Source organism: Topomyia yanbarensis, chromosome 1 (assembly GCF_030247195.1).
Source record: "Topomyia yanbarensis strain Yona2022 chromosome 1, ASM3024719v1, whole genome shotgun sequence".
NCBI classification, from domain to species: Eukaryota; Metazoa; Arthropoda; class Insecta; order Diptera; family Culicidae; genus Topomyia; species Topomyia yanbarensis.
In genome coordinates, this window is record NC_080670.1 from 177,007,664 (window position 1) to 177,030,410 (window position 22,747).

General features: G+C 36.5%; 1 protein-coding gene across 4 annotated transcripts in view; it reads left to right on the top strand.

Moving 5' to 3' along the window:
* Window positions 1–22,747, top strand: part of LOC131682476 (kinesin-like protein Klp10A) — a 142,447-nt gene that overhangs the window by 95,993 nt on the left and 23,707 nt on the right. For all 4 annotated transcript variants that reach the window (XM_058963973.1, XM_058963965.1, XM_058963982.1 and 1 more), the window contains one exon: window positions 1,289–1,331. In XM_058963973.1, coding sequence (XP_058819956.1) covers window positions 1,289–1,331 — 43 coding nt within the window. The remainder of the gene's footprint in view (window positions 1–1,288; window positions 1,332–22,747) is intronic.

A 22,747-nucleotide genomic window follows, 5' to 3' on the forward strand; every position in this document is an offset into this window, starting at 1 on the left:
GCTTCTGTGTTTACTTACCGAGACATCACTTGAGATTATAATGCTGCCTTTGGCGTTCATATTTGCTGTGTGAATTATTCACACAGTAAATATGAACGCCAAAGGCAGCATTATAATCCGCAGTGATGTCTCGGGAAGTGAACACAGAAGCTCTGGTTTGCTGACGAAAAAGCGTAAGCGAACTCTTGTCTTTTGGCTTGAGAGCCAAACTCCTGGCACTTTCTGATGGAAAAAATAGAATGAAACAATTTGTGCATGAGGGCAATTTAGTGTCTAACTGGTGCCAATTCAGTGCTAGTTTGTATTTGAAGACTATTATTTTCAATAGGTCCAATCTGCAAAAGAGAGCCTCTCTTTGTTTATTTTCTCTTCCGCGAATTACTCGGTCACCTTTCTGACCTCCCTTCAACTATTTGCGTAATAAACTAGTAAAACCTTGGTCTTTTGAAACATACCGATAAATGTTTAAAAAGCTTTATGGTTTTGCAGTAATAAGCGAAAGAGAAAGCGAAAAAAGAGGGTTCTCATTTGCAGATTGGACCTATTGATAAAAAAGTCTTCATTTGTCGTCTAACCGGCCTTAAGTCGGTGTCAGTTACTGACGAAATGAATTTGAAACACCGAAATCCAACTTTTCTTTTCTATCCGTTGCCAAGGCGGTGCCATTCACTCTACTAGAGGATACAATAGATATATGTAATGTATTACACAAGATTATCATGTCAAATTTAATGCACATCTTACATGTACTATTTTCAAACATAAAAAATAATTAGCTAGACACACTTTTCAATTTTATTTCTCTCGCCTTTGGTTCCGTTGGTTGTTCATTTTAGCTGCCCTTTCCCAGACTCAATTTTTATTTCTGTTGTACTGTACATATTGCAAGGCGGACTTTCACACGTACCTCCGCAATTGCTAGTTGCCACGGCACTGGCCAACATCATACTAATTATGTTTTTTTTTTCTTTCATTTTTTCTTCATCACAAACCACCAACCTACGACCGTCATCTGTCATCACGCTGTGTGTAACAATGCCGCTCACCATTCCCGTACACTATGGACTATTTCGGAAATCATCGTAATCATCGATTATGGCGGCTGCTGCCCTCCGACGCGTGTGCAATCATCATTTGTTGCGCTGCAACACCAACTACAACAACAACGACAACAATGGCCAACCTTCTTCCCACACAAAACGCGGATTGGACTGCAATGCCTACTCTGGTTTGCTGCTGCTACTACTACCACCACACTGAACGAACGAACCCGTCCGTCAAAATACAGAATGCTACACAAGGTGCAATCAGCAGGCTCAACATGGTAAATGGTAAGTGTTGATGTTTACTTTTGTTGGTTGTTGGTTGGTTGTATCCGCTATTAGTCGCTCATACTGTATACTGAATCGGCGGTTATGAGCTGTGTCAGTGTGTGACGGTGGGCGTAGGTGGGTTATTTTTTGTCTCACTCTCTTCGCGTTGGACGCAAGAGCTCGCGTGCAAGCTTGCGCGCAAGCTTTGCGTTGGGTTCGCTTAGACTCGCGCGGAATATAGACACGGTGAAAACTCTTGTTGTTTGGTTTAGTAGCGCTTGTAGGGTAAGCAACCGAGAGTAGTTTGACACATGAATTGAAAAATGACTAACAAGCGAAACTGGTTTTTGCATGAAACGAAACTGAGTCAGGTTCTAATCCCAACCATTCCTAAAATTCATTGTACATTGGTTGAGGTTAGAACCCGGCGCATTTTTGGGGTTAAGCAAACACGCCATAAGAAATTATATAGCCAATTGCAACCAGTTTCAGCTAGGAACCAAACGAATCCTATCTTTGAAAAGTTGTCGACTGTGGTTAAAATTGGCATTTTTTCAAATGATACCTCCAAAAATCAATTATTTCCTATATCAGTATATGACGTCGGTGGAAATTTTCCAAACTCGTTAGTGTGACCACCATCTAATTTCAACCCATTCAAAGCCACCGACAGCCGTTCTACTGTTACGAACAAATCGGATAGGTTCCTTGCCCTTCACCACACCACGAGCGAATAAATCCTGTGAACTTTTAGACTTGTCGAGTCCTTGGCGGACGTGTCCCACCGTCCATCACCGCCGGCGTCGGCGGTGATTGTTTGGTTGGTTAGTTGGCCTTTTCGAGCTGCAAAAAATGTTTGATTTGATAATTCGCATGCAGCTTGCATGACGTTCTGTGCTTGTTTTTGTTATGTGTTTTTTTTGTGCTCTGGTGCCATTTCTACAAATACACCGTGCAATTAATGTGCGCGCCTCGTGGCACTAGCTATAATGCAGTTGTATGTAATGCCTGATTGGTATAGTCCCGGAGACGGGACTAGCTGTGGTAAAATGTCCTTTTTGCGTGTTGTTCCGTGCAATAATCGATTCGACCTCTTGATAATGTTTAATGTGGTTATTGTAGACCGCGGGCATATTTTTCCGGTTATGCAAGGTGCATAGTACATAGAGTTCTTGCGACAGCTTTTTGAACCATCATGTATATAAGTTCTTAGCGAGGTCATGCATGAGCCTTAATGGTAATGAGAGGAAGGTGACAAATTAGTTATAACCACGATTTACGTATTAGTTGCATTTTACACGTCGGTTTTAAATATTATCAAATTTTTTATTGTCTGGCGCAGATGTTGTAATTTAATGCTTAATTTTTAATGTTATTCTCGTAGTTATTTTTAATTTTTATTACTGATTCCATTATTTCGAAAACCCTGGGTAACACTAAAATTACAAACTTGAAGAATGAAACGAAACATTCCCACACAAAATCGCACAACGAACGTTTTCCCATCAGATAACCACCAACGTCCCTCATTCCGCTTATCAAAATTGTACCCACTTCCGGTATCCCTTTTTCCACCATTCTAGCAGCCTAACCAAAGCAACAAAGTCAAACCGTAAAATAGGTTCCCAATCTCATCCCCTTCACAACCCACACCGACACACACAAACGTGTCAGCTCGACGGGGACGGTGTTGGTTGGTATCGAGCATTGAGCAACAATATAGCTGCGGATATAGTAAACAGCAGTTTATTATGGCATGCATACGGCTGAAGAATCAATGGCGATTCGTTACTCTTCATAATGCACAAAAGTCGCGCTGTCATTGGATGGTTTCCACGGTCACCAGAAATCATACACACTCTGGCTTGACGGTCGCTACACGATCAACCACAACTAGTACAAAAAGCGATGTTAATGGAATGTTAGTACGATTATAGTACCATTGCATCGGGACTATTTAGTGTGCTTTTTGCTGTATCAGGATGATTCTTAAATAGCGTTTTTAGTTTTTATCGATAAAATAAGTAAAGAATGATCCTATTTGGATGTTTTAGATTTACAGTGTAGAAGAAAGCATTCTATGAACAGGACTAGGAAGCATAAAACGCTAGTACATATGCTCTAGATTCGAAACTTGATAGCAGCACGGAACACGGAAAAGGTACAGTTGTGGCCGTGATTTTTTATACTCTGGAAGTATAGGAAAAACTTGAAATTACTTTGGTTAATTAAGTTGGGCATTGAATCATGCTATAGGTACTACGGAGCGATCGCTTAAATTTAATTGAGATTGGAATGCTTTAGATTTTGTTTATGTGAAATGAACACAAGACCTAAATATACGAAAAGAAAACTTAAAAAATACATAACACACAAAACTGAGAACATACAAAGAATAAGCAAAAAAATGCAAAAAAGCAAAAAGACGAAATTCCAAACAAAAAAAAACTTATTCAAAAGACAGAAATGATTAAAGTATGAAAATAACAAAGAAGACAAATAGACGAAGATGACTAAAAAAGCAAAATTCGAAACATACGAAAATGTCAAAAAATATCAAAAAAGCGAAGAAAATTCACCACCTAACCAAGACTAAAAGGACGTAAAAAAAGGAAAGGTTAGATAGGATAATGGGCCAATTTTCGCCTTATACCTATCATAACACTACACTACCCAGTTGAAACCGTTTATTAGAGAAGCGTCTGCCATCTTCCTTCATATCATTGGTTCAAATGGTAGTATAGTGAAGACCCGATTTTATCAGCCCCCGATTTTATCAGACCCGATTTTATCTACCCCCGATTTTATCAGCTTCATATGAAAATCGATAGTTGGTATTTTTATGGGCTCTATCAAACGAACCCAATTGAATTCGAGTAAATCCTTTCCTGAGCATATTTTTCTTATCTTGAGGATCCCAAATATGCAAAAAAATTTATTTTTTTTTAAATTTTGCCTTGTCAGACCCCCTTAAGGGAAGTTTAAGCTAAATAATCAGGATAGGCTACGAGGCTATATCTAGGGACTAAAGAAGAATATTTTAAGATCTTCGGTTTCTTAAAAAGAAAGAAAAATGTATGTCCCGATTTTATGACGGCGCCGGTGGTTGAGTGGTAAGCGTGACCGCCACTCATTCCAATTTGCCTGGGTTCAATGCCAGCCGAGGTCGTTGAGATTTTTCTGAGGTGAAAAAATCTGTGGTCACGTTTTCCTTCGGAAGGGAAGTAAAGCTGTTGGTCCCCAGTCTATGAGTTTGGTGGATCGATATCTAGTCCAGATAGTGAAGTCACCTCTCTGGCGTCGGTAAAGAAGAAGTCATCCAACTTCTATACTCTTACTAACAAAAATATCCTCCTCCTGTGATACTTGTGGATTGCGCAGTGGTATATACGGCCTCTAGCAAAAGCAAGTATCGGACTAACCATTCCTTCCCTTTCCTTCCGCGATCTACGTTCGGGCCTGGCAATACTTTAGGATTACCAGGAGTTGCACATTGAAAGATGTTTCGCTACTCCCAAGCATAATTATCTACTTATTCAACTCAACTGCAACTTCAGCTAGTCCAGATCGATAACGGAGTAGCAGCCAGGGGTGGTCGCACAAGCTCAAGCTCAAGAAAAATATATGTCCCGATTTTATGAATGTCCCGGTTTTATCAGCCAAAAATTCACCAAGGGGCTGATAAAAACGGGTCTTCACTGTATGTAATTTGGAGTTGTTGTTGCGTTCAGAAATTTACGATTTTTCCGGTTTTCCTTGGTTCATAAAATAAAGAAATGTAAGTTGGATTTGTATTCTTATCTGATTTAGTAAGAACTACCCGATCAGAATGAAATAACAAGATTATAACAGAACACAATTTTTGTAACATATTGTGTTATAAATTTGGTCTCGTTAGTAGTTAAAATAACAGAAATTTATAACAAGTAACAACGTGAGATAAAATTCTGAAATATTTCTGTTATGTGTTTCTGATCGGGTACCAGCTGCACTTTTACAGCCAGTTAGGCACCTTAGTGACGAAGTGTACCACTGATTTATCAATAATTTTACCATTTTGAGACATTGTCTGAAAAATCATTATTTTTTTAATTTTAAACTTGTATACAAATACTCCAAAATTTTCGAGTAGTTACAGAGGTCGTTTCCTTTTCTACAAAAAATACTTTGCTTTTACATGCCAAAGCTAGGAACTCGTTTAAATAAGCCGCTCACTTAACCCTCAAAAAGGCAACCGGGTCTAAGAGGCCCGGCACGTTACAATTTTTTAGTTACAAAAAAATGTGTATGCAGTATAAGCTTGGGCATGGAAATTTTGATAAGTAGCTTTGAAATCTATAACAAAAATAAAGAATTGTGAAATTTTCATCTATGGAGTTTTGCGCAGCTATGTTTGAATTTTTTACATGCACAAAAAGGCAAGCCGGGTCTGGCAGGCCCGGTGTGCATGCAATACTAGGCTACTACTACTACTAGGAATACCACGGGTTTTATACATTAATATTTATCTGAAAAAAACATTTGGATGAGTTCATCGTCATATTAGCAGGAATTTTTTCATGTTTTGATTGATTTTATCTTTTTACCTTTTCTTTTAAGAAAAAAATCTTGAAAGTTTGAGCGAATTCTATACATTTCTTTTATAAGAAATGTAGAAATAGCATACGATAATGACGTGTGTCATATTTTTTTGGGTAAATACTTTTATTTCACCCACTGTGGTCTACTTGACAATTATTTGGATACAACATAACCTAACTCTGTCGTTATTGTCTATTTTTGTTGTCTTTTATTTGTGTTATAGTTGTCGTAATTATTCAAATTGTAGGATCTAAAAGCAACAAAAAATTGAAATGGCTATAAAACGATATGCCCATGTTTTCAATCGTCTCAAAGAATCTGAAGTAATGGAAGAAATTTGAGCAAATTCAACAGCAGACGATTCCGAAACTGATTTGCAAAGCGAGGAAGAAGATGTGAATGATATTGCTTCCGATGATGAATTTGATGTAGAAAAATATGAATATGTACTCCGGTTATGCATCAGAAGAAATTGATAGCAACCCAGAAACATTTATTGGTCGTGTTCAAACGAAATGGAGCTTAGAACCAATCGACAGTCGACGTGATCTTCCGAGTACTACCCTTTTGGAAAAAAAAAATTGAGCTTTTTACATTCATCGCCTTATACGCTGAAATCGGGATTTACTGCGTGTTCGTACTCATCATCCTGTAATTCCGGAACCGGAAGTCGGATCAATTAGAAATTCAACAGCAGCCAATGGGAATGCTGTACCTTTCATTTAAAACCAAGTTTGTAAAAATCGGAAAAGAATTCGCTGAGAGATAGGTATGACATTATCTTAGGAACTTGGTAAGTTCCCCCGGGGCATCAAGAACCGCCATAGCTGGCCAATGTGGTCGAAGTACCCTCGGTGGGTCATTAATGATCTAGACATGCAAAGCCAAGTAATGTTGCACATATTTTAATATATATTGCATCATTTGGACATCATGGTGGTATCAGTTTCTATGGAAATTTGCTGTGTGATTGTACTCTTCAACACCTAACTCCAGAACCAAAAGTCGGATCAATAAAAAAAAATCAATAGCGACCGATGGGAAGGCTGCACCTTTCATTTGAGACTAAATTTGTACAAATCGGTCCAGCTACCTCAGAGAAAAATCGGTGAGATTGTTTGCCACATGCATACATCCATACATACATACATACATACACACACATACAGACATTTTACGATTTCGATGAACTGAGTCGAATGGTATAAGAGATTTGGCCCTGCGGGTCTCGGTTAAAAAGTCGAAATTTCGACCGATTGCATAACCTTTCTATATGAGAACGGCAAAAAAGGAGCTTGAATTTAGACGGGCCTTAGAGGCCCGGCTTGCCCTTTAATGTTAGGATTTTAGCTTGCCTTCACAAGGGTTAAATAGGTGAAAAGAGCGAAATTAAAAGGAAGTAAAATTAAAATCAAAGAAGAAAGCCGACCAAACGTATAATATGGTAAAATACGAAAAAGATTAAATAAGCAAATAAGAAGGGAATAGAAACAAGACGAAGAAGACAACGAAAAATCATCACAAAGATTAAGACACAGTCTACTTTCTACTTCTGCCGCAGTCAGACGTACAATCGAGCCAAGTGAACAACAGGCCTTTCGATCTAGTGTGCATTGTCTCGAGAACAAAGGAAACATCGGACTATTCTTGTTGATGAAAAAGCTCTACTCCGACCCAACGCTGCGGTCGTTGACTTTAAATTTTGTTTAAAACGGCCGAGTTTTAGTGAAGTGGAATACCTTCTGAAGGTAAAAATGCAACTTAAGCTTACGGAAGTGTTGTACCTTCAGTATCATCATCTTCGCAGTGCAGTGTTAATATCATTCAACACGTTAGCACAAGCCGAGCGTTTCGTTTTGAAGAACAACTTAAAACACGTGGTTGAAAGTGACAACGTTGGAATTAAGATTCCCGTATATATTGAGAATGATTATATAGATGTAAGGTTATATGACCTATCGCCTCGTACCCCTCCTGAGCCAATTGCAAAAATGCATGTCGCAATACGGAGAAGTAGAATCCGTTACACCTGATACTTAGAGAAACTTCTTCCCGGGTACTCCTAACGGCGTTTTTGTAGTGAGGATGCGGGTTGAAAGGCCTATACCCTCCCACTTGACAATAAAACTCAAAACTCACGGAATTACACTACAATTATGCAAACTACGCTATGCACCCATGAGGGGCAAACTCCTACGTGCAAGTATTGTAATCAGATAGCTCATCATGGACAACCTTGCGCGGAAGATGTAGAGGAAGACGCATCTCAGCCGATTGCCAAGTCATCTACGGCAAACCAACCCAAAACAGATACCAATGCCTGAACCACAAACGGTGGCCAAATTTGTAGCAGCAGTTGCACAGAGCATAATGACAACCACAAAAGAAGCATCCAGTACCGCTAAATCAACTGTAAGCAACATTGGCAAGGATAACAATAACAGTGACGGATTCACGCTGGTCAGAAATAAGTGCAAGGAACAGGGAAAAACATTTGATCGTGGACACCAGGCCGGTTTCGACCTGGACGTGAAAAACAAAAAGAATTAAATGACTCCCCAGATGCAGATTGCCAGCAAACCCCGCGAAAGAAGGTCTCCGCTCGCAATAAAAAGTTGCGCGCGCGAGATCCAGTATTATAATAATATTTGTTTATATTTTTATTTTTACATTTGTAAACATAAAAGATCCTCGACTCCGTTATGCTACCGCTATGAGCCGTGTCAAATAAACGAATAATAAAAAAAAGATTAAGACGACATTGATGCAGAATACGATTGACAAATTAAATTGACCAAAGAAAGACAAAACAGATTAGGAAAACGAAGATAGAAAAAAATAATAAAACCAATTCGACCGCATTTCCTCTTCCATCAGATGAAGCCCGCTGCATACTGATTGACATACAAACACTCAAGCAACGCCACGAATTATCAATGGTTTAGCTTATTAACGGCATTATTCATCAACGCGTACAATCGCATCATTACTTCCGCCATTAAAATGCACTGAGTCGTCATTTAACAGCTCTTATTAAATTATTTTTAGTAAAATCTTATAAAACTCATTATGTAAAAAACTGATACAAACATAAAAATATGGAAAAACTGTCTACAAACTACAACTGACTACAAAATTCGGAAAAATTGTGTTAAATTCGATAAAGTACGAGAAAATCAAAAACGACCAAGTGATGAATCAGAAAAAAATCAAATAAACTAAAAAAATACTTTTTCAATTCTTTCGGTCAAATGATCACAAAGGCACAGAAATGTAGATGAACACGACTACAAACGCTAATATTATTAAAAAAGATGTAAAAATAACCAAAAAATACGAATTAGACGAAGAATTAAAGAAAATATGCAAAATCTATGACACAGAATAAAACGAAGAAATTAAATAGACAACAAAGCCGCAAAACACCGAGAAAAACAAACACAGATAAAGAGCGGCAAAGTGGAAAAGATGAAGTTGATGAAGAAAACCAAAAAGAAAATAAAACAAAGACCGAAAATATGAGAAAAAGCGAAAAATACGTAATATACAGCAAGCACGAAAACATCAAGAAGTCAAAGGATGTGAAATAAAAGAAAAAAGATGAAGTAAGCTAATTGAACGAAGAAAACGGAGTTGCAGAATTGAGCATATCCATTGCCATATTAGACCTTGCCACGATCTACAATGACGTAGACCCGCTCAAATCCACACACTTTGCCACGTACTTACAAGCGTTTTTATCTCATAATAGTCCTATAATCTACTTACGGAAAACGCTCGGAACCGAAACAGTTTTCATAGATGACGGAGATATCAAAAGATGAAAAAAACTATTATTGCTTAATACAGACCATATTGCCATGATATTTAAAATATTTGAAAAAGCTACATGACACGATCTCACCAGTATCCAGCATGCGAAGAATCGTTTTATATCCTATGTACTGCCAAAAACACGTTCCACGTTGCTTCCGGCAGTGTAATGGGCTACACGTCATTTTTTCTCTCTGCAACTCAGTTTGATGACCGGAACGCACCTTTCACTTGACTTCATGCGAATCGTACTTCGATGAAACCGGATTTGGAATTACAGGTTCTAGTATTTAATCGGGACAACCACAAATGGTCCAAAATATCGAAAAATCACAATTGAAAGAGGATGACAACTAAATTTTTCACGGAGAGCGAAAATTACTTGCGTCTACAGTCGACGATTGCTGCGATCCATTTCGAAAAAAAATAAATACGGAAAATTAATAGACGGAAGAGATGAAAGGACAATAGAACAAAACAAAAGAAGTAAATGGAGAAAAAGTGAAAAAACAAACTAGTCGAAAAACTGGCGAAAAGACGAAAATATAAAAGGCAGAGAACGATAAAGATGCGTAATCAAAGACAAAGACGAAAAATGCGGAAAAGTACAAAAACACTGTAACTCGAAAAATATGAAGAAATAGAGAAGATGAAGAAATCGAATCGAACGTAAAAGGTTTAGAATATGAAAAGGATGAAGAAGAAGACAAGAATACCGAAAAAAGGGAAAAGACAAAACAGAATAAAAGTATTACTATGATTAAGAAACGCCGAAAGATGGGAAGACTAAGAGATAAAAAGACAACAAATACTACACTGAAGAATAAGAACAATGAAATAGATGAAAACGTAAAACTGAAAATAGAACTATAACTAAACTATAGAAGATGAACAAAAAAACTATAGAATACAAACCGAAAGGGATGAAAGAGGGTAAAATACTAAAAAACAAGAATGGCGTAAATGTCGTGAAAATGCAAAAAAACAAAGACGAAAACATTATCCTAAGAATAGCATAGCACGAAAAGAGTGAAAAAACGAAACATACTTAAAAACAAAGAAGGTTAAGAAAACGAAAATGATGAAAAAATGAAAAGTAAAGACAAAATAAATAAAAAAGGAAAAATTGTAACATTACTTAAAATTTGACAGAAAACTGAAAAGATAAAATATTTTTTGTCGAACGAGCATAACCAAAGAAAGACATGGAAATACAAATGACTACAGAATGGAAATAATGGAAAAGATTGAGAATATTAGGAAGAGAAAGCGAAATAGATGAAGAAGAGTAAGAAGATTGACAATAATTAAAACACAAAACAGACAGAAAATCAAAGTTGAACTGAGAAAGCCTCGACATGACATCTCCTACTTAGCAGAAGGCAAAGGTTTCCTCACATTTCCTTTCGATCATGTCCATATGAGCCTGCCTAGTCCTAGTTTTCCGTTCTACGTTTATAAGTGACTGGCTCTAGAATACCTATCCGTCTTTCAATTTTATTACTTACGTTTCTCTTAGTCTTAAATTTGCCGAAAATAGCTAACAAAATCGATACAGTAGAATCTTGCGCCAATTAAAACACAATAACAAAAGCCATCTTTGAAAACACAGTTTATTTGCATACCTTTTGCAAAATGTTTAATAAAAATCAATCAGAAGTATTCTAACAATGCTCGGAGTACACTGATTGATTTGCAAGTAGACTGTGTAGAGGGTAGCGAAATAAATTGCTTTTTCGTTTTCAACGATTGGCTTCCTTAGTTGAACCTTAAGGAGAAAAATGGATGAAAAATACGAACCTAACAAAAAAGATGAAAGAACGAGCTAGTGAAAAGGACGAAAAATAACGAAAGATGCGGAAAATCTAACGAAAGAAGCAAAAATTTAAAAGGCCATATAATACAGGAAAATAGAAAAACACCAAGTAATTTAAAAATAAGACCAAAATAGAGCCAAATAGATGAAAAAACGTAAACAAAAAAAAAAGAAAACTTATAGAAGAAAGAAGCTGCAATAAACGTAGAAGTCGATAAAGCAAAAAAAATACGATATAACAAATATAACACTATTAATCTATATGCTAAAATAGAAAAAATGACAAAAGGACAAATGACAAAAGGGACAAAAAAATAAAAGTGAAAAATAGAGAGAGCAAAGAAGACGAAATAAAGGAAAAAGGCGAACTAAAAAATAACAAAAAAATACAAAAAACCGAAAATGGCGAGACGTACAAAGACGAAAAACGAAGAAGTCGAAAAATATAAAATATCCAAAACGATGAAGAAATGACAGAGATAAATAAGACAAATCGATCGAAGAAGACTAATAAGATGAATAGGACGAAGAAGACAAGACAATACAATCAAACATAACACAAAGAAAAATGTTCAGAGACAAACAATGAAAAGACTGAAAAATATAACGACGAAAAAATCGAAATAGATTGAATATACGACAAGGACGCGTAAAAAGGCGGAAAAACTAAAAACGGGACAGTCGAGACGTGAAAGACTATGAAAAGACGGTAATAGACTAAAAATGAGAATAAAGTAATAGAATAGATAACTAGTAGCATTAGACGAAAAGGAAAAAAATAGAGACCAAAATAGAATGATCAAGACATAAAATATGAAAAGGTCGAAGAAAACAAGAATACGAAAAAAACGAAAACGGCAAAAAAAGAACAAAAGTAATACTCCAATTAAGAAATGACAGAGATGGGAAGACTAAAAAAAGAGGAAAGTATACATTGAAGAAACTGAAAACAATTAAATAAATGAAAAAGCAAAACTGAAAAAGATGTAAAGATGAAATAAATTTAATAGGACAAACAAGACGTGAGTACGAAAAGTATAGAAAGAACGAAACAACAAGAGTAATTCTAAGATTGAACCACCAAAGACCAAAAAAATTAAAATGACGAAAAAAATTAATGAACCAAAGCAAAAAAAAACAAAAAAGAAGATGGAAAGGAGAAGATGATGCAAAAAAGTAGAAATTCATGGTTTAAAAGTGACTAAATCTGAAAAGGGAAGATCGAAATTACTGCAAAACAAGAGGAAGGGAATGACTAGAAACGAGAAAATACATAAACTGGAAGGCGAATACAGTGAAATGGACTAGGTATAGTGTAATACGAAAAATACGAAAACCAAGATGATTAAAAGAGAAAACGGAAGAACAAAACTAGAAAGATGAAAAAGTAAGCAAAAGTTCAGAAAAGACGAAGAAAATTATAAACAATATTCGGAAATTGCCAAAAACTCGAAATAAAACCGAAGTTGAAGATGAAAACATGAAATTTCCCACAAAATAAAAAGGTCTAAACATACTTAATAGATTAAAAAGATGAAAGGCCGACCAAACAACAAAATAGCTGAGAAAGGTAAAAAGATACATGCAGAAAAATACAGCACAGAAAAATACAAAGCAATTAAATAGAACAGCCCGACAAAAACATTAAAAAGTAGAAATCGATGAAACAGGGGAAAGACACAGCAAAGTAAAAACAAGAAATTATCTAACGAAAAAGACAAAAACCTAAAACAGATAGAAAACGAACAAGAGAGAAAAAAAAACGGAAAACCGATTTAAAATACAGGAAAATGTTACAATACCGATAATTAAAAAAAAAAACTTTAGGAAAACGATGAAAAGATAGAAGAATGAAAAGGACGCAAAAGATGAATCGTATGAAAAGAACGAAAAATATCATAAAATTAAACATAACACATTCAGAGATGAAAAATGAAAATACTAAAATAGACGAAACGAAGAAAACCAAAAAAATTGAATAGTACAGGTAGAAAAACTGGAAAAAGTACAAAAAGATAAAAAAACGCAACAATCAAAACGACTACAACAAGACGGGAGAAAAAAATGATAGACGAGCCGATAAAAAAATCAGAAAACGAAAACCTTAGAATAGACTACGAGTAGCATCAGCGGAAAATGACGAAAAAACGGAACAGAAGATTCGGAATAGAGAAGACTAACCAAGTAGCAATTCTGGTTTTATAGCCCACTACAAGTGTATTCTAAGTTTTAAGAAGGCCTTCAATAATGCCATAAAACCGCAATTATTACTAGGGTAAGATGGGCAAAAGACGGAGAAGACATAGAACACGAAAGAGACGAAAATAAAAGAAAAGCCAAATGCGGAAAGATGCGAAAAATTGGAAACCGTAAGATGAAATGGAGGAAGAAGAACAGATCTTAAAGAAACGTATGAAACAATTAAAAATACAAAATATGACAAAAATCACCAAAATACCAAGAAGATAAAAAGACGGCAAAAACGACAACAATAAAGAGATTCAATCAATGAAAAAGCGAAAAAAGAAGAAAAAATAATAACAATCGGAGTAGAAGATAGAAACAAGTAAAAAGATTTAAAATTATGATGATAAAAAACGAAAAGATAAAATGAATGAAGCAGAACTAAAAAACAATCCAATGAAAGAGAATTTGAAAACAAAACCTATGAAAATGATACACAAAGAAGAAACAGGACAGTTTGTAAAATTGGTGAGACAGGAACAACAGCAAAATCAGGTAATACGCAATAACAACAAAAACAAATAAACGTTTTAAAAATTGACGCTCACAACTGTAGAAAACGTCGCGCTAGTGACCGAAGCAAGTAAAACAAACAATTTAATTGCAGGATAATGATTGCTTTCTGACGTTCGCCTTCCTGCCTTCGGGGTGGCGGCCGTACCAATCTCCGTGGTATAGGCGATTTTAAGGCTTGAGAACAGAGCAACATGACATTAGTTTAGTTATGTTTTGTTCTATTTTCTCATAGTCAAGATATCAGGTAGTTACGTAACGTAACGGAAGTGTCTGGAAACGCATTGTTTCCTGATAAAAGCAAGATTTATTTTTTTGTTCTGAACAAACTCCCACTTAACAGAACAAAACCACAAACCACTCACAGTCACACTCTATGCCAGAAGGAAAGTGTTTGAATAACACACAAACTTAAAAATTCATGCACTGGCCTAGTTACTCCTAACCATGCAAGCAGTCCCCACGGTTGGTTGGAGGATCCGAGTTCACACTAGCGAAACGGACGGCGCAACGACCAGCGCGTGTGTGTTTTTCCATCCCCCCTCACAACGGACACGGACACACGGACGACACATCAGTCTCGGTTTAGAGCCCGGAAAGCGCACCTGTTATGTAGTTTGGTCTAGGCGTTGTTGCTTGCTTCAACACTTTCAAAGGGTCCGACGGAGTTTTCCCCTTCTATAGTAGAGGTACGCACGAAAGTGAGTGATAATCGGGTAAAATTTGGAACTAGAAAGGACATCGAGTGTGTCCCTCTGTAGGATTGATTAGAATCTACGCGTGTTTGAACTTCAGTCGTGCGGCGGGGGTGTTTGTGTGTTTTTCGGAGGTGGTTCACCTTTCGTGTCTATTTATTTATCGACGCTTTGTTCGGTGAGTAACAGTTGGGCAGGTTTTTTTTAAATGATACACATGTCAAGAATGGGTTCAGTTTAATCCATAAGAAGGCTGTAACGGAATTGGATTCACCATTCGCAGTTAATATATTTCAGGACGAAGGTGTCCGAACGCGGAGTGTTCATTTTTCATTGTTCGTGTTGTACCACATTCGCCAAAATAGGGAATCATTCTTTGTGGTAATGTTATTTTAATATCACAGATTATTAATTCTAATTTATCATTAGAGTGGTACTTGGCCAATAATTTTCACAACATTTACACTACAGTATCAAAATTTAACTTGTCGAATAAGTTTTAACTCGAGCGTATATCAATAGTTTTTTCGTGAGTATAATCAAAATCAAGAAATTCGATATTTTGTTAGTGGTTTTGGATCGTCCAAAGTATGTGTTGTTACTATATAGTAAAGCAAATGATCAGCGATATTATACTTTCAATTCGTGATCTCTCTGGAATTTATAACGCCAAGCCACGTAAAATCTTGCCTCAAAATCCAAAATGCTGATTTCTGGCTGCAACTGGCGAATGAATATGAGAAAGGTTGAGCATGAAAATAGTGAACTTAGCCCTGCTGGAAGGACGTCATTTGCCTTTTTTGAATATAATATATGTAGGTTTTAAAGAAAAAATACAATTTAAGAAAAAACAAACATTATATCTGCCGTTTATTCTGGGCGCACTGTTATTCGAGGCGTGTGCGGATTTTCTTTCTCGGTAAGGAATCATTGTCTGTTTTACCCTCTGCAGTGGTGCTTTTTGATGGTTTCGTCTGTCTTCTGCCTCGCTCCTGTGTTCGTCCATGTCGCTAGAGCAGTTTTGGTTTTCACTGTTGGATGTTTGATGCTTTTGTGCTTATCAGTGGCTCTGATATAGTCACCTTCTTATTTTTTATTATTTCTCAATGTATGCTAGCGGTTGGTTTGGAGACACCGTGAAATATCCTTTGCCCGGCAATTATTTTTGGCCGGCTTTTTGTAGTGTATTGATGACGGTCCTACCTCATAGCGCCAAAAATTTGTGAGCCGAACGATTTATCTAGAAGATACTTAATATTTTCACGCCTAGCAAAATCAGTTAACAAAAAACGGACTGTTTGAATATGCAGACATAGCTTTCTCTTCAAAAGAACGTAACCAGATATATCTCAAATATTCCACCAATAACCAGGGTTAGAATAATCAGAAAAAATACCCCTATCGGCCCACCCCTTAGTCGATTCCTAGTCCCACCAGGACTACTTGCTCCGAATTGAAAGCATATCGGACAAGTCTAGCTACCGGATCAACCTGCCTAAAGTTTGTATGGGATTTTTCGATAATTTACATGGAGAAAACCCATTAGCTCGTATTTTCGCCAGTAGGTGGCACTGCATGCATCATTTCATCACTGCAAGTGAAAATAAGAAAGATAATTTAATTGTCTACAACTTTGTCGAAGGCTGTTAGTCAATCCGGCTTTGTTAAAAGAAGTGGTAAGCTTATAACGAAGTGATGTCTAAGAACATTTTAGTTCCACACGTGACCGCATAGAGGGCGTCTACACTAACTTTTCAACGGAGAGAGATAGAAATTAGGTGTCTTCTACAAAGTTGTAGAACAGGAATTTTACAGTATTTCTTCCGAACATTTTGATATTCTATCTCTCTTCTAGAAAAAGTTAGTGTTGGTGCCCTCTATGCGGTCACAGGTGGAACTAAAATTTTCTAACCAAACATAACTCATATTATGTACTACAATTCTTCTAAACATACTATTCAGCTAAATCTAATCATTATTTCACAAAAATATCTAGTTCGCCGAACTCGAGTTACACAATCACAAACACAGACATCACTTTGTTGAAAGTTTAATAACTTCTTTTCTCAAAGCCTGATTGACTAGCAGTCTTCAACAAAGTTGTAGACAACTAAATTATTTCTCTTATTTTTACTTACAGTGATAATACGATGCATGTAGTGCCAACTAGCGGCGAAAAGACGAACTAGTGGGTTTTATCTACGTAAATTGTCAAAAAATCCCACACAAACTTCAGGCACGTTGGTCCGGTAGCTAGTCTTGTCCGATGTGCTTCAGATTTGGTACTAGTACTTCTCGTGAGACTAGGAATCGACTCAGGAGTGGGCCGATTGAGTTTTCAAAAATTCAATATTTTTCTGGGCAGTATAACCTGGGTCCATCAACAAAATTTCCATTCCGGAAACATACTTGATAGAATCGGCAATGGAACCCAATAGCTTCCATTTCCGGTAATACTCTGTGAGACTTCTACCTGCTACAGTGCGAATTGACGACCCTAGTGGCAGTGCAGAGTCCAGTCGAGTTATATCGTCCACATCAGACTCCTCTATTGAAAATTGCCTACCATTAACCCAAGGCAATCAAGGGATATCCCTATCCGGGAACATCCTAGATTGATCAGGAATTGAACCCGATCAATTCAATCCGATAAGCTCTTAGTCCTGGTCACCATGTTCGATTTCAAGATAGTCTTCATCGGTTAAGCGCGCGCGTGGCTCAGACTTCTATAGATATCTCCTTATTTTTTAACAATTCCAATAAACAAGTAATCCATCATAGCTTACCAGATGTTCACTTGTATTCTCATCACTCGAAAACCGTTGAGAATGCTAGAAAAAGAGTTGGACGAATCCCACTTCTCTATATTTTCGCATCTTTTAATGCAATCTGTGCTAGTGCGTGGTGCCAAATCATGCAATCGAGTTTCAGTCATATCGTTGTCTATATACACGGGAATGTTGGTTGGAACGTTGTCATATTCGGCGTCTTGTTGCATGTTTCTCTTTCTGCCTCGGATGAACAATTTAACGCTATCAGTGCAACATTACGTGTATGATGTAATTGTACGTGTTACACTTCTGTAAGCACAAGCTCCATTTTCACAGTATCGAATTGGAAAGATCTACGATTAATATTCGGGCAACTGTACATCAAACTTGAAAAATTGAAGACGTTAATGGCAGCCTTGAGACGACTATGGCGAACAATAGACATATTTCCTGTCTATGTTATCAGCAGTCATATTGACAAATAGCACGAGTTGTGAGGTCGGATATAAGACATGCGTCAATAGCACTATTCGCAAGTATACATGCACGAGGCATTTCACGTGTATTTATGTCATTTTTGTTGAAAGCTACCAAGACGATGTTAAGTAGTTTTCCAACCTAAAACCTTTCTTATGGAAATACGGTACTTGAACCAAAGCTATCGAAGATTCATTAGTTACTGTCAATTCAGATTAAACGAGACAAAAATGAAAAGGTAAACCGATTCAACAATTTAAAGTTTCCAAAATTAAATGTTTCGAAAATTCACAGATTCATAGGTACGATGATTAACACGACGCGAATTTTTTTTTCATTGTCAATACTGTTATTTTTAGCTCAGGTTTTCATATTCGCTGATTTTGATTCTGACGTCGAAAATGTAAAATTCAAAATTGTGGATGCAATATGGCGACTGTCCTTGGCTAAATTTCATGTTTTTTTATATTGGCCCAAAATGTCTAACAAGGGGGATTTCGGGGTCGTTGAATCTGATTCTGACGTCGAAAATGTGAAATGTAAAATGGCGGATCCAATATGGCGACTGTGCTTGGTTAAATTTAATGTTTTTTATTATATTGGTCTAAAACTTCTTACAAGGGGGTTTTCGAGATCACTGATTTTGATTCTGAGGTTAGAATTCCAATATGGCGACTGTGCTTGGCTAAATTTCAGTTTTTTTAGGTTAGCCCAAAACGTTTTACAAGGGGATTTTTGGAGTCGCTGATTCTGATTCTGATGTCGAAAATATAAAATTCAAAATGGCGGATCCAATATGGCGACTGTGCTTTGCTAAATTTCAGTTTTTTTATGTTGGCCTAAAACATCTTACAAGGGGGTTTTCGGAGTCGCTGATTCTGATTCTGACGTCGAAATGTAAAATTTAAAATGGCGGATCCAATATGACGACTGTGCTTTGCTAAATTTCATGTTTTTATATTGGCCCAAAACGTCTTACAAGGGGGTTTTGATTCTGACGTTAGAATTGTCAACTTAATAAAGGCGGATCTAATATGACGACTGGGTTTGGCTAAAATTCATGTTTTTATATTGACCTTTAACGTCTTCTGGGGTTTTTTTGGGGTCGCTGATCACGATGGTGACGTTATAACTACAAGTTTCGTAGTAATAACTTTCGGAGTCATTTCTATATACGTTCAAACTGCATTGTGCTCCCTCTCTAAATTACCCAGAACTAACAACGTGGACGTTAGGAGCAGCTAGTTCCATCTTTTTATAAATGTTAAAGTTTGTGATCAATGAAGAAAACAAGAGTGAGCAGAACGTCTTCTCGTATATAAATCGGCGAAGCAAAACTGAGTGTCGTCGAATTTTGTAATTATAATATCAGAATCGAAATCAGCGACCCAAAAAACCCCGTTAATCGAGTTTTATACTAACTGAAGCTAAATTCGCAAATTTCGTAAAAAAAATGGTTGCCATTTTGTAGGCGCCATTTTTAGTTTTCGAATTCTGACATAAGAATCGTAATCAGCGACCCCAAAAACTCATAAATCGAGTTTTATGCTCATTGTAACAAAATTCGCAAATTTCGTAAAAGATGACTACCATTGGGTAGCCGCCCTTTTGAATTTTCAAATTCTGTTACCACAATCGTAATCAGCGACCTCAAAAACCACATAACCTATATTTCTGCTAGTTGAGAAGTTATCCCTGTCTCTCAGAATCTTTTATAGACCAGCATAATAATAAACTCCATTTTTGCATATTTCGATAACTTTTTTTCGAAAAAAATGATCTGCAAAAAATTCTACAAAAAAAAAATTATTATTTAGTTCAATGTTTGAGATACTTGCAATTTTTTCAGATCTCTAGGATTTTAGTTCAGACGCAGCCGAATATATTGTAAAAAAACTACAAGGAGCAGCCCTATGGAGTTCCACGAACTGTAGATGTAGGACTATACTACTTAATATAAAATATTTATTTTCTTAGTACATTTAGAGTAATAATAAATCAAATATATTTCTTACGTATAGTTTAAGCACAACCAATAAACATCGAATGTTATATATTGAATATCGAAAGTAGGTGATCGAATCCGATTAAACTTATTTGAGATGATCTGAAGAAAGAAGACAGAAAACCGTAAGCGAACTAATATCTGGAACGAAATCTTTATGGCGTAAGATCAGCTTTTAAAAATTGAAAAAAAACTTTTCGATTGTGTTTGGTAAAAACCCGGACCGGTGAAGAAAAATCAAATTTTAGACAATATATTCACATTTTATGTATAGACCAAGCTTTGTAGTTATATTTTTCCATTGTAACTTTCCTAAAGTACTCATACAAATGTAGCGAATGCAATGGTCTTAACCATATATCGAAACTATAAATATACAAGAATCTAAAACAATTTTATATATGAAGATGTGTTTTTGCAACGGTATTCATTCATAAACAGGCTTTGTAGTATGCACCTATTAGCAGAATCAAACTAGGATAGACTGAGTGGAAATAAATCACGTGAAGTGGAAATAAATCAATGAATTGATCGAACGTAAATAATAAACATTCGTTGTGCTTTCCATCGATCCGCGTAAATTTGTTGCTAAGAAAGTTTTCGTCTTTGCACAACTAAAGCACAGATTGCTATCATACAGGTTATGCATGCAACCGCTAACAAACAGGGATGCCGCATTGAAATCTTTGATTCGGTCAAAAATATCCTTTTACCATCTGTGCTAACTGAAACAGGAAAAAAATCTGTGACAAATTACCGAAAAATCTGCGAAAAATCACAATATTTCCAAAAATCTGTGAAATTTTCATCAAAATGCCAAAAATCTGCCATCCGTGAAAAAGAATCTGTAATCAAAAATTATGAAAAAACAGTGACATTACAGAAAAATATGTGAATATAATAACCCTGCTAGCAAGCTAGATATACCTACCTACACATTCGCCTCAAACGTTGAACCCAAGCGCACAAAGCAAAATGAGTCAACGCTGATGATGATGGGTAGAGCGAAAGAGAAGACTAGTACCACGACACTATGTTAACCGTGTTTGCAATTGGAGCTCGAATGTACAAGTGATAAAAGTAGTACATAAGTACATAGTGTACTGGAAACGAGCACAACACAAAAGAATGCATAGTGTTTGAACGGACAAGCTCGCTCAGTCGCGTGTTGGACGGCACAGGGTAGCGTACCTCCACAGCCAGTGTATCGGACTTCTAACTCAGCTATACTTGCTGTGAAAACACACAGCGCAGTGATCCGCTCCGCCTACCGTTCAACAGGCAACAGAGCTTGTCCGGCCAAATCCGTTCTTTAAATAGTCGATGATGACGTCATTCATAGAAGCGTAGCGCGCTAGGTACACAGAAGCGCTATCTTCTGTGTGTAAATATTCGATATTTTGACTAGGTTGCACATTATTTAAATTTTTAATGGCATGATATCAAAAATCTTCGGTTTTATCTATTGGAATCAATTCTTAGAAGTATTTCGGGGCGATATGCGCAAAAAATTGAAAATTTATCGTGAGATGGCTGAATTATATGCGTTTAAAATTGGACCACTTTTCGTTACATACCAGTTTTGTAGAATTTGCAAAGTGCACTCCCATATCGAAAACAAAGACGTAGTCCTACGTCAAAAAACGAGATTTTCGAGTTTTAATTGTTTATAACTAATAAGTGATTAACAAATTCACATATTTTTTCTGCTGTACTCCGTACATCCCTTAGAGTTGATTAAAAGAAAGAATTTGAATTTTTATGTCAACGCTAACTAGAGATCCAATAAAAACCTAGGAAAAGTAGGTAGGACGGATACGTCCCATTGCGTCGCAATGGGTTAAAAGATACAAAGATTAAAAGTTTAAGAGACTTAAAATAAAAAAAATATTGAGCGATCCAATGCTCAAAATTTAAACATCCAAAGATCTAAAGATCAAGAGATGACGGAATTAAACCAAAAATTCCAAACACCATAGCTCCAAAGACGAAAAGATTCGCCTGCGAAGATTTAAAGATCCAACGTTCTACAACTTCCAACTAAATTAAAATCAATATGTTCCCCTTCAAAGCCACGTTTCAGGAATAAAAATAAACCAAAGCGTTCGTAAAAATATCTATGAATATATTACCCAACGTGCCCGGAGGCCATTTCCCGTATCACATGTAAGAATCTCTACGGGCTGCCTTCGAGCCTACCTACCTACCTGCCTGATTCTCGGTGGGCATTCGACGTGAACACATACGTGGGCGTGCTACATGCTATCAGGTTTAACTTATTCTGAGGTATCCTTGAAAAGAAACTGCGATGCCTACTTTGGCTTCATTCACCATATCGTTATGTCCTAGTTAAGGGTTGCTTCCTTCACGAAGAATAGTATGTGAATGTGCCAGGTGTAAACCTCACATCAACAAACTCCGATCGAAATTCTGCAATCGTTTGGAGCGGAGAAAGTTTCTTCAATTGATGATTAATGATAGTATGTTACCATGGAAAAATGTTGCGTACATAGCTTGAT